The following is a 12,750-nucleotide window of genomic DNA, read 5'->3' as shown; positions in this document are numbered from 1 at the left end:
TGAAATCACTCTAAAAACTAGAGGGAAAAAAAATGACAAGGCCTATGCTGTACATTAGACTGTAAGTTGTGTGTAATCTGGTCAGTTTGTTCACTCCATTATGCTGGGAACAAGCTCACATTTGTTGTTAATTTAACTGACAGTGTCCCTAGAGTCCACTGCAAAGAGTTCAAAGCTGATTTCACATAAGGAGTCACAGGCCATGACTTGCTTCTTACCTTCAATCAGTATGTACTGGGCTGCCTGTGACAGTCCATCACTGCCCCTGTGACATGCAGAGAGCTGATAGACCGAGGTGCCCTTCGCTGCATCGGGGGCAACAGCTGCCAGAGAGGGGAATGGGAACATGGTCCACTCCACGCTGGAAACACTGGGCACTGTCAGGGTCAGGTGGCAAAAATACCAGTTATCACCTACAACACAAAAACAAAACACTTTGCATCAATACAAGCAGGGAAGTAGCTCACCACTTCCTCAGTGCAATATTTACATGCCACCTGCTTACAGCGGTACTAAGAAATGACCCTGAAGGGCACAAGAGTTCATCGCATTTACTGTTGGTAGGCACGGCAGGTGGGCCTGTCTGTTTGTGTGCACATCTGGGTCAATCAGATACTGCTGACATGATGACTGCTTTTACTTTCATGCCAGGTGTGTTTGAGGTGAAGGGGTACAGACACAACCGTCAAATGTTGAACCCCACAGCAAAGGTGACCCCTTAAACCCTGAAGAATCACCAAAGTATTTGTGGATGTTACTTAATGTTGTTTATAGCTATGCCACTGTTTTGCAGTGAACTCCCTACATTCTAGACCTCAAAAGTAGCCTGAAAACAGAAAAACTAAAAATAAGTGACAAATAATGAAAAATAATGAAAAAGAATGGAACTACAGTGCAAAGACTTCACTGATCTATTGTCTTGCTAACTTTTTCATTACAATGCTATAGGTTTTAAGGGTATGTTCCATTAAATGTAACTCAATGGAAAGCGATCATTGGACCTTTTATTGGTTTTCATTATTTGGAAGTTCACACTGAAGCCTTTAATATACTAACCATTGGTTCAATCTAATGAAATAACACTGCATGTGCAGTTGCTATATAGTCACTATATCAATAAATGTTTGAAACGCAGGTTACTTATTGCACTGAAGAAAAAACAAAATAACACCTTAAAGAGAAAGCAGGAACCTCTGGAGTTTTAATAATAATCTCAGGGCTCACTCGGATGGGCTTGTTTCTTGTTTCTTACTCGAGTTCAGCTTCTGCCTCTGGTTTTAAAACAATGCCTGGAGTAAGATTGTAATAAAGGGTGATGGGCTGGAAAAGGAACCTTCGAGCTCCTGGTTTTACTTTAATGTGCAGAATGCAGATGCGATACAGGGCAGACATAAATTCAGTTTCAATGGGCCAATCCACTCTCTTTGTGTGCAGCAGAAGGAAACCTGAACCCCAGGGTTGCAAGAGCGATCCATTAGCTCACTACATTGCCAGTACCACAAAATGATAAATAGTTAAAAAAAAAAAAAAAAAGGTACTGTATTCCTGTGGTTTCAAGTTCAATCTCAGTTATTGTTGGACAAAGAACAGCAACGCATTATTCCAAATAACCGACCCCCTATGTCTTTCATCAACAAATTAAGTTAGCAGTAATGAAACAAAGTTGTGATGGACCACCATAACCAAGAGGCAGCATTCTTAAAAAGTTAAAAACGAATTTGAGCAATGTTCGCTCCAGCCCAATCTTAAGAGGGGGGAGACTTTAGGAACAAAGAGGTGCATAGCAGGCGCTACTACAGCACTCCATCTGCTAGCTGATAGTGTCAAGCTGACTCACTGAGGGAGCGTGCATCCTAATTAAGGATCCTATAGACTCTGTCCCAGTTTCTGATCGAGTACCGGAGAACAGGCTTCCTGCGGGTGTGTTGTTAATTAAGTGCAATTTTTCACTGTTTATTTACACAGCACATATGTGGCGTTGTTGCTTTTCCCTGTATGTGCCAATTAACGAAATTGTGTTTGGAGCTTTTTTTCCAGTTTGTTTCCAGTGTCAGAAATTCAGCTGTAATTTTGTATGAAACTGAACTCACATGATTTCCTATTAAACTCATATTAAATTGATACCAGGTAAGCATCTGCTGTAAAACGAAGTAATTACATTTGATTATTTACCATTTTTCAAATTCATGTTTTTATGATATACTGATGTTGTGAATGCAATGCATTCAACCATGTAACTTACAACTTGTTTGATTTTACAAAACAGAAATATGCCCGGATGGATCCATTTTGAACATGCTGTATACATTTAAGCCTTCCGTGCAAGAACATGACATCTCAAGTTACCAAATTCTTGTAAGCAAGTTGCATAAATGATCAAACTGACAAATTGATAAAGTATTAAACCATACTGTGCAGTATTAATAAGAATGCTATGTTTATTTAGCAAACACCTTTATCAAAGGCAACTTACAGAGACTAGGGTGTGTGAACTATGCATCAGCTGCAGAGTCACTTACAACAACATCTCACCCGAAAGACAGAGCATAAGGATATTAAGAGACTTACTCAGGGTCACACAACGAGTCAATGACTTAGCCAAGATTTGAATGGGGGACCTCTGAGTTACAAGCCCCTTTCTTTGACCACTGGACCACACAGCCTATTGTGGTCAGACCATGAACCTCCTTAACTTCTATTAAAACTTTTTCTTGGTTTCAAAAAAGTGGGACATCTAGTAACAGCAGTGATGACTTTTGAATGTGCAGTTGTTTTTGTTTTGTTTTTTAAGAAGAGCCCTTCAGAAGTATATTAGGTAAGTGACCTAAGTGACCTATACAGAACTCAAAACATACACATAAACAATGAGGTGCTCCAATGTAACATTCACTACATTGCTCTTAAAAAACCTAATAAAAAACGTGGGTGCACGTAGAAGCTCCAAAATGTGCACTTCAATTGTATTGAAAATAGGAATATACATTAGGATTCTTTATGACTCAATTCTCAACTCCTATTTTCGTAACTCATAAGCCCAAATAATTTTGACATTGCCTTTATGAGCTGTCAGCAGTTATCATAAACAGAGAAGAGAAATTTTTAAAAAAAGTGAAGGTTCATAAGCAATATTACAGACAGAATATATAAAAACATCAATGAGAACAACAAAATGATTCCCCTCCAGCATGCAATTACCATTCTGTCTCTTGGGCACTATCCTCTGGAGGCTTAACACTATCTCAGGATGACACTGAGATCCTTTCAAAAGCCAGCGGGTTGGTTTTCCAGAAATAGAATAACTATTACAGACTGGTAAATAAATACGCCTTCTAGCAATGGTCAGGGGCTTTGCAGACTCATTTAAATAAGAAACTGTGTCCATGTAGAAAAGCCTCGGCAAACACTATAATCTATTTAGCACATTACCAGATAGTTCAATATGTCTGGGGCAGGCACTGTGGTTTAAACAGCATGATGGATGTTCCATTTGATGTGATCTGAATTAATATTTGGAACATCTGAATTGTTTATAAATATTAATGTTTCCTATTTATAGGTTGCATAATCAGAAAGCTTATCAGACCTGTGCCAAAACGAGATTTTGAGGAACAAAACAACATTGGGCGATACGCAAAACACCCACTCAAGTCTTGTACTTATAGTTATCCAAAGCTATTTTTCTTACGTGATTGTTCAAAAGGATTTGAGATTAAAATTGGGCTGAACTGTACTTATTTTAAAGGCTTAGGTTTAGTCATTCTTAAATAAAAAAAGAAACAATTCTACTGTGTTGAGTCTTCCACTGATCAGCTGGGGTTTTATGATGACTATGTTCCACGGATTAAAAAAAAAGGTAATAAAATAATAAAAAAATAATTGGCAACTACTAAATTTAAAAATAAATAAATAAGTAAATTATGAATATCAGAAGACTTTTGTTCTGCATTAAAAAATAAAACATTTAAAAAATGTATGCAAGGACTTTATTATTTTTATTATTTACAATTTATGTAAAATTCTCTTTTCAAAACGTACCAAGAAGGAAGAAAAAAAAGTGACACAGTCTCTCCAGAAGTTCCCTGTCACATAATTTGAAGCCCGCCAATAGAAATGCACATTGACATCTTGCTAACAGAAACAGGGCGGTGCAGAATATTTGCCAGCTGTAAGGGGGGGGATCTCTGTTTGAGACTGACAAGGCTCCCAGGCTCCTACACGGTATTGTACCTATGTGACCTGTATGCTACAAAGTAAAATTAAAGAAAAATAACTGAGAGCTGGGTTTTTGGATAATTTAACAGCCAGTAGCAGGTGTTGGTTTCTCTAAAAAAGTTCCACCCCGTCATGTGAATTGCAGTTTAGTTCATTTCAAATTTCAGAAATCTTTATTTCAGTTCCAAGGGGCAGAAAACATCTTTATTATGGGAAACTAACAAAAACAGAGATTATTTTAAATTATTTTATAATAATTGTATAAATAATATTTCTTAATAAATAATTGAATCATTTCAATAACCACATCCTCTGAAAAAAAGCTCAAATTCCTCAGCTTCTTTCCTTCTAATTTTTCTTTGGCTTAAAAAAAATACTGCTGACTATCCAGAACTATTTGATCTCCTTTCACCCTGTGGAATGTGCAGCGCTTCCAAACCATCGTCTTCTTTACTTTTATTCTCTTGATAGTTATGTGTCTTTAAATACTTATCAGTGTGTCGATCAAATGGAGCAGTAAAAACGATCCAGACTTAGTGAGGTGGCCATCAAAAGGGCTCAGGCTAAGGCCCAGCAGGGCTGAAGTGTGTCATGCTGGGAAGCTCTGACAGCTCCTTGTTTAGCCATTCATACTAATCCCCCACAGGGTCTCTGAATTCAAATTCTTTGGTACACTATAATGCAGATAAAATAGCCTTGGCACAACTTAATTTTCCACTTAAATAGCTTCATATAAAGTACAGTACTCCCTCCGCAGGACACATGCTGGTTTAATCAGCCCGCTTCAGAATAGAGGCCAGGGTAGTTATACAGAGTAATGAATGGCAATGTTTTCAAACATGGGAAAAATAGTTCTTCTGTGTTTGTTGAAGACAATAGCTATAATACCTACAGCTGTGGTACAACTCTCCTTAATACACACACACAAGGACCCAGGCACGACCTACTGATCAAAGAAAAAGATTTGTCAATTGTTTGTGTAAACTGTGCTACTAGAAAAAGTGCTAGGCATATGGAGGCCTATTTATGGAATAGGGACAACAATGGAAGAAAGAAGATGAAAATCTTGTTTAACTCTACAAACTCTGCCACATTCATTTTTCTCTTGGTAGCCGGTGTGTATTTTGGGAAAGCAAAGTCCTTTTTTAATTTAAAAACAGTTCTTCTTCGGTTCACAGTGACTGTAAGGCCAGGTCTGAGGAGATTTAAGTATCAGGATGGGGCCACACGTTTTCAGTTAGAGAGTTATAAAGTGATTATCGGCCTGGTTGCCTACAGATTTTGTGTCACTGTGCTTGTAATATTGTGGGATAATGTATTCTGACCAACATTAAAAAGTTTACTAAAATTACATAAAGTGTCTTAACAGACTCCTTGTGTGCTTCAGTAGAAACTACTAATTTCTTAGACACATTACTAAGATATATGGACCAGTATTTCAATATTCTCCAATGACATGTTATCGAAAAATGAGAAATTCCAGTGTGTTGATATCAGTTGCATATATTACATAACATTAAATGGACAAAACATCATCCGTTTAAATGAGGAGGCGAATTTTATTTTTTTGCTTTCTAGAATTTTCCAATTCGATGTGATGGACAGAAACACTGGTCTTCAAAGACTCAAGCTAAGCAGCAGGAAGCTGCTATTGTTTCATAAACAAACTACACTGTCTTCTGAAAGATGAACTGTGTTGTCACTTTTCTTTCATTCTCCCAGAGAAAGGAACAAGTGAATGTTTCCTGTGGAGTGAGTACACTTCAGATGTGTCCACTGCTGTTTAGAAGAATTGGTTATGAATCTCATCCCTTTAATCACATCTTTTAATGTATTATTTTCACATTCCACCACGGATAATGTATTCCTTAAAAGCAGGCTTTTCAAACCACACAATGACAATAAAGATACAAGCATTCCTTTCAATGGGGTCTCTAGGTCCTTGAACTCAGTATACTACATCTCCTATAACTTATAATTCACTGTATTAAAATTCAATGTTGTAATAGTAAAACATTTCTACCCTTTTTTCACTTCTAATTAATTAATCTACCTGGAAATCACCTGAGAATGTAATCTAATGGGGTTTAGTCCAATAGAAACATAAACAGAAATATCAAAATATGTCTTTCCAACCTCTACTTTTTAATTCAGTTATCACCTTCTTTAAAGAGTTTAAATTTGTATATGTCTGTTTATTTTATTTATTATATTAATGAGAGAAAATAGACTTGTGTACTATTAAAAATGTTATAGGCCTACAGTTCTTATGCCAAAAGCTTACTGACACCATACTTAATTGTACATATATTAATGGTGAGAAAATATAATGTTATTTTTATCTTCATTATACAGATAGCGGATTAGTGATGATTGATGCATGTTTGTCCGTGGGAGCTCTGGCAGCACCGCAAGGTTTGAATAATAGACACACAGCAAAAAAGAAACTGAATCCTAAGTAACAAATTCTAATATTTTAGGATAGAGCAGCTCCCCAAAAAGAAGTCTTAATGGAACACTGGATTCAGCATCAGCATCAATATTATTAGCATTTCATATCAAATGTATTTACCAAATTTCAATAATATATCATTTTTCAATCCAAATATTTGGTGGAAATGTGTTCATGTTATAGGAAACATTATCACCAGCAGTCCAGGGTTTTGTTTCAGCCAGGACTACAATATTTGTTTTAAACATGAAGTGCTATCCTGTGCACTTAAAGACAGCACATTTAGACAGCCTTTGAGACTTTAAATAGTGTGCAGCTGCAATGGTTGCTCTGGGACCTACATCTATCACCAGACTGCAACACATACAAAAAGAAAAAAAAAAAAAGAAACATTGGAACAAAAACCTGAACTGTTGGGGGTTCTCAAGGTCCAGGGTTGAACCCACTGTTACAAGGTGTAGATATCCAATGCAGTGGGCATTACCTGCAAGATAGTTTACCACACAGCAGTGAAGAGCTGTCCAGAAACTGCAGCAACTGTGAGAGCGCCAGATTCTCTACTCGGAAGACAATCATGTTTCGTAATGCGTATTAGATGCTGAATTAATTATGCAATTATAGGTAATTTACTCTTCAAAATCTGTGGAGGCTGGAGACTGAGCTCTCCTGTGGTTTCCAAAGTCACAGTGAAACCCTTTATAATATTGGGTTTATTGCAGCATATAGCGATTCCGTCTTGGGAAATACCAACTACTTGGGATCCCTGTAGAAGTAAATGGGGCAGTCAATTCCACAGTTGTATAATTCAGGATAGCCTGTCTTAGATGTAGTTTATACTGCTATCTTGCTGAGTCTTAGTTTATCCAATTAAGCCAGGCTCTTTGATACAAACATTAAAACATGTAGCCATTAGCTAGTCTCAACAATGCAGGTGAGAACTGAACACTGGATCTGGAAGTAAAGCTACGGATCTGTGACAAAGAAGAAATTAGGCTTTTAATTCTTCTAACTGAACAGGGGTGAAACCTTTGTGTTCTGAACCAGATACTGCAAAACAACACAGTATGAGTAAGGGACTGTGACCGAGTGCTGTTGAGTGGCGTGTGTGGTGACGTCACGGACCAGGAAGTACCAGAAACAAAACAGTGGATGGGCGGGTGAAGCTGAACGCTACTGTGGTCAGCGTATTTATTAAATAATAAAACAAAACAAAAGATTTAAACAAACAACAAAACACAAAACAAAAAGGCGCGTTGGCCAAACAAATAGAAACAAATAAGCGTGCTGGTTTTAGCACCAGCACAATACTTATCTTGTTTTTAATCTTTCTCTCTCCTCGCTCGCTCGCTCCGCTCCCCGTACTCTCCTCTGTACACTCTCCTCGCAGCACGGACAACTGCAGGTTCTTATACTCGAGGGGTTAACTAGCTGTTAATTATCTTATTACCCCTCGGCCACAGTCTGCACGAGTTTAGTAAGGATGCGTGACTGTCAGCTAGTTAAATAATCAGTAGCTGATCAGTCACGCATCCTCACGGGGTTTTTAAATTATAAACACAACAATAAATACGCGGCGCTTTGATCTGCGCCACAAACAAAAATACAAATAATAATAAATATACAATGGCTCTCAAAAGTATTCACCCCCCTTGGACTTTTCCACATTTTATTGTGTTACCACATGGAGTCAAAATGGATTTAATTAGGAGTTTTTGCCACTGATCAACACAAAAAAAGTCCATAATGTCAAAGTGAAAAATAAAATCTACAAATTGTTCTAAATTAATTACAAATATAAAACAGAAAATAATTGATTGCATAAGTATTCACCCCCTTTGCTATGACACACCTAAATAAGCTCTGGTGCAACCAATTGTCTTTACAAGTCACATAATTAGTTGAATGGAGTCCACCTGTGTGCAATTAAGGTGCTTCTCATGATTTCAGGTTAAATACACCTGTCTCTGGGAGGTCCCACAGTTGGTTAGTACATTTCCTAACAAAAACTACATCATGAAGACGAAGGAACATTCAAAGCAAATCCGGAATAAGGTTCTTCAAAAGCACCAATCAGGGGTAGGATATAAGAACATTTCCAAGGCACTGAATATCCTCCGGAGCACAGTAAAGTCCATTATTAAGAAATGGAGAGAATATGGCACAACTGTGAATCTGTCTAGAACAGGTCGTCCTCAAAAACTGAGTATCCGGGCGAGAAGGGCACTAGTCAGGGAGGCCACCAAGAGGCCTATGGCAACTCTAAAGGAATACAGTCTTCCACGGCTGAGCTGGGAGATACTGTGCATACGGCAACAATAGCCCAGGTGCTTCACAAAACTGGCCTTTATGGGAGAGTGGCAAAAAGAAAGTTGAAAAAAACTCAGATCAAATCTCGGCTAGAGTTTGCCAGAAGGCATGTGGGAGACTCTGAGACCAAGTGGAAGAAGATTCTATGGTCTGATGAGACCAAAATACAGCTTTTTGGCCTCAACGCTAAGCGTTCTGTTTGGCGCAAGCCTAACACCGCACATCATCCTGAGAACACCATCACTACCGTGAAGCATGGTGGTGGCAGCATCATGCTATGGGGATGCTTCTCTGCGTCAGGGCCTGGAAAGCTTGTGAAGATAGATGGCAAAATGGATGCAGCAAAGTACAGAGAAATCCTGGAGGAAAACCTGCTGAAGTCTGCAAGAGACCTGGGACTTGGGAGAAGATTCATCTTCAAGCAGGACAATGACCCCAAACATACAGCCAAAGCCACACTGGCGTGGCTTAAAAACAAAAAGGTCAATGTCCTGGAGTTGCCCAGTGTGGCAATGTGCCCCGCCCCTGTGTGCATATTATGTGTTGTATGTTGCGTGCGTGTGTTAATGTTGGTGTATAGATTGGTATACGGGATATAAACGGGTCTGTGTTTCACGTGTATTTAAAAATGTAGATTTGTATTTAGGCACGAGGAGGGCACAAATCACTTCACGTGCTGGTTAAATGTAATATGTGAGCACGGGGTTGCACAGAATTAATTCACGTGCTGGGATTCAAGTGAATAATTAATTAGTAATTGAATCCCAGCACAACAGTATATATAGATGCACGTTTCATTCAGTCAGGGTTGGGTGTTCGGTGAGTGGAGAACGGGATTGGAGACGGAGGTATTTGTGGAAAGTAATAATAGTTAAATCTGCTCACCGTGTTTTGTTCGTCTGTCTGTGCACTGTTTAGTTCGTTTTGTTTGTCTTTTTATTTTGGCGTATAGTGCCGTGTCCTGTGTTTTTGTTACAAACCTTTTATTTTCTGTTCTGTTTATTAAATGCTGAGCGAAAGCATTCGCTCAGCTTCACCAAACCACACTTCTCTGTCTGTTTATTTCCTGCTTCTGGTCTGACGCCACCCACTCCGGCCGTCTTTGTGACACCCAGTCAAAGCCCGGACCTCAATCCAATTGAGAATATTTGGAAAGAGTTGAAAATTGCTGTTCACCAAAGGTCCCCATCCAACTTGACGGAGCTTGAGCAATTTTGCAAAGAAGAATGAGAAAAAATTGCAGTGTCCAGATGTGCAAAACTGGTAGAGAATTATCCAAATATGACTGTAATTGCTGCCAAAGGTGCCTCTACCAAATATTGACTCAAGGGGGTGAATACTTATGCAATCAATTATTTTCTGTTTTGTATTTGTAATTAATTTAGAACAATTTGTAGATTTTATTTTTCACTTTGACATTATGGACTTTTTTGTGTTGATCAGTGGCAAAAACTCCTAATTAAATCCATTTTGACTCCATGTTGTAACATAATAAAATGTGGAAAAGTCCAAGGGGGGTGAATACTTTTGAGAGCCACTGTATATATAGGGGTGGGACACTCTGCCACAGGGACCAAAAGAAAGATGTCTAGAACCAAAGGTTATCTACCGTAAGCATTTTTATCCATATATAAACAAGCATTGAAATGCTATCCAAGTCATGACAGGACCCCAGAGAAGACATTGCATATGCACTAACTTCGTAAGCCCTATTCATAGATTAAAAGGCTATTTCATCAAAAACTCCTTACTTAGATGTATGTTAAAAATAAGGCACAAGGAAGAAAATTGCCTTTTTTGTCCCTGAAAATAATATCTGCTATCCCTTCCTATGTGAGCCAGCAGTATGTGGAAGTGGCTACTAAATATGTTTTAAAAGCCTTGCATGTGTAACTCCGTACAATATGAAGTGTTAAAGTTCTCACACGCAAGGGGGCTAAAGACTGGAGAGTTTATAATTAGGGCCCCAGCTCCCAATTTACACCCCTGCCTAGAAGAGCTTTATCACAGATGCTTTCTTTCAGCTCAGAGAAATAAATTATTTGGATATTAACCATTAAGCCTCCTGTTCCCAATTAAAAAGCATTCCTAGGATTACTTCCTAATTTCTTGATGAGAATTATGCCGTCTAAGGTCGCCGGAGCCTCTGGCAGGTTTAGTTACTATGGTAGCCAAGTAAACATTCCGAAAGTGCTGGTTGTTAGCCTTCTCAATACAATGGAGATCAGCAGTAGCCTGGTGAGACACAGAGGGCAGTCATGGTGCGTTACAAGAGTCTCTGCCCTCTGATACTATTTAGTGGGGAATAATGAAGGCTATTTCAGTGTCTGATGCCACTGTCAGCCTGGGGGCTTAGTCTTTAAATCCCCACAAACATTTTTCATTTTCCAGTCACGGACATTACCTTCTCTTCACGCCAATATACTCTCTGAAATACATGACTGACGTCGGAAGGCTAAAGGAGATCAAGTTAAAAGAAACAATAGAGATTTGTGGAGGAAGGGGAGATAGAGAAACCACCAGGCCACTGGGGAAAATATCATTCTAGCGGCTCGCAGATTTTTACATTTTTACAAAATAAGATATGTACAAGGCTCTTTATTTTCATTGTTAATTCGTTTTTTCCTCCCCCTTTTTCTTCTGTTAACTGCGATACTGCTAATGAGACGTGAAAGAGGAAGTACCTCTAACTCATATAGAATTGGCAAATGTATTGCTTTAAAGCAGTTTGTATCCGTCTGGTGTGAATTTGAAAACACGATGAGCTGATGCGGACTGTTGCTTTAATCTCGTGTTGAGCCAGCCCTGTCAAAACAAACTACATTAGGGCTATGTAATTTGATTATTTTTTTCCCTGATTCACCTCTAAATGCTAACCTCATATAATGAAATAATATTACAAGCTCAATATTTTACGAGTATTCACTTCTTCAGATTGTATAATGTTTAGAACAGAAGAAGTGCTTAGAGACCCTATAAACTGTGTTCTCCAGTACCTGTGCTCAAATCCTTGAATTATTTCTTGCAGCTTCCCAGCCATAAAACTTCTCTACTAATTGTGAAGTTTTTCATTCTCGGGAATTAGGAAGATGAAGGTTTTTAGTTTCCCAGGCAAATTTAGTTTATTAATTTGGTTTTTTGAACAAAAGAAAGAAAAAAACATTATTCTTAGTTAAAAATGATAACTAAAGATGCATTTATTGCTCCTGTTTGATGGAAGAGGGATTTCTGGTGAAACAAAATCACCAACTGTATTATTATTATTATTATTATTATATTATTATTAGACATTGTACACAAATTTTATTAATATGGCAAAATTGACTCTAACACGAGGGTACATGTTCATTACCTTCAGAACTCACAATCTTTACAGTTATGTCTTTCATCTGTCTAATTATTTCCTCTTTTTGAAATATACACTACTAATCTAGTTATAAGGCTGGATGTTTTGTTTTTTTCAAATACATAATTGATGATTCAGTAGATGTTCCAGACAAGACCACAGCTCTAATTTTCCAGACCATCATTTAATTAAAAAGTACAGATAACAGGAAGTAATGAAGGTGAAAAAGAATATACCACCTAATTCCCGAGAGTCTTCTGTGGTGAACTGTGAAAAATTAAATGATAAAGCAACTGGAGTGGATCCACATAAAGCTAAACAAGCAATGCCCATGTCAGTAGTAAGTAAAATACCTTAAGTGCCCTATTTTCCTAGTGCATGTTTCATAGGATGGTACTAGGCTTAGGTTTACTAAGCTTTTGCTTCAATGCAA

The 12,750-nt window shown here is 38.0% G+C and overlaps 1 protein-coding gene across 2 annotated transcripts in view; it reads right to left on the bottom strand.

Annotated features, from left to right (window-relative positions):
* LOC117435310 (neural-cadherin-like) overlaps positions 1-12,750 on the bottom strand; it is a 78,785-nt gene that overhangs the window by 42,533 nt on the left and 23,502 nt on the right. For both annotated transcript variants that reach the window (XM_034058367.3, XM_034058368.3), the window contains exon 2: positions 219-413. In XM_034058367.3, the coding sequence (XP_033914258.3) occupies positions 219-413 (195 nt within the window). The remainder of the gene's footprint in view (positions 1-218; positions 414-12,750) is intronic.

Source organism: Acipenser ruthenus, chromosome 3 (assembly GCF_902713425.1).
Source record: "Acipenser ruthenus chromosome 3, fAciRut3.2 maternal haplotype, whole genome shotgun sequence".
NCBI lineage: Eukaryota > Metazoa > Chordata > Actinopteri > Acipenseriformes > Acipenseridae > Acipenser > Acipenser ruthenus.
Note: the sequence above shows the minus strand (reverse complement) of the source record. Positions and strands in the feature narration are given on the sequence as shown.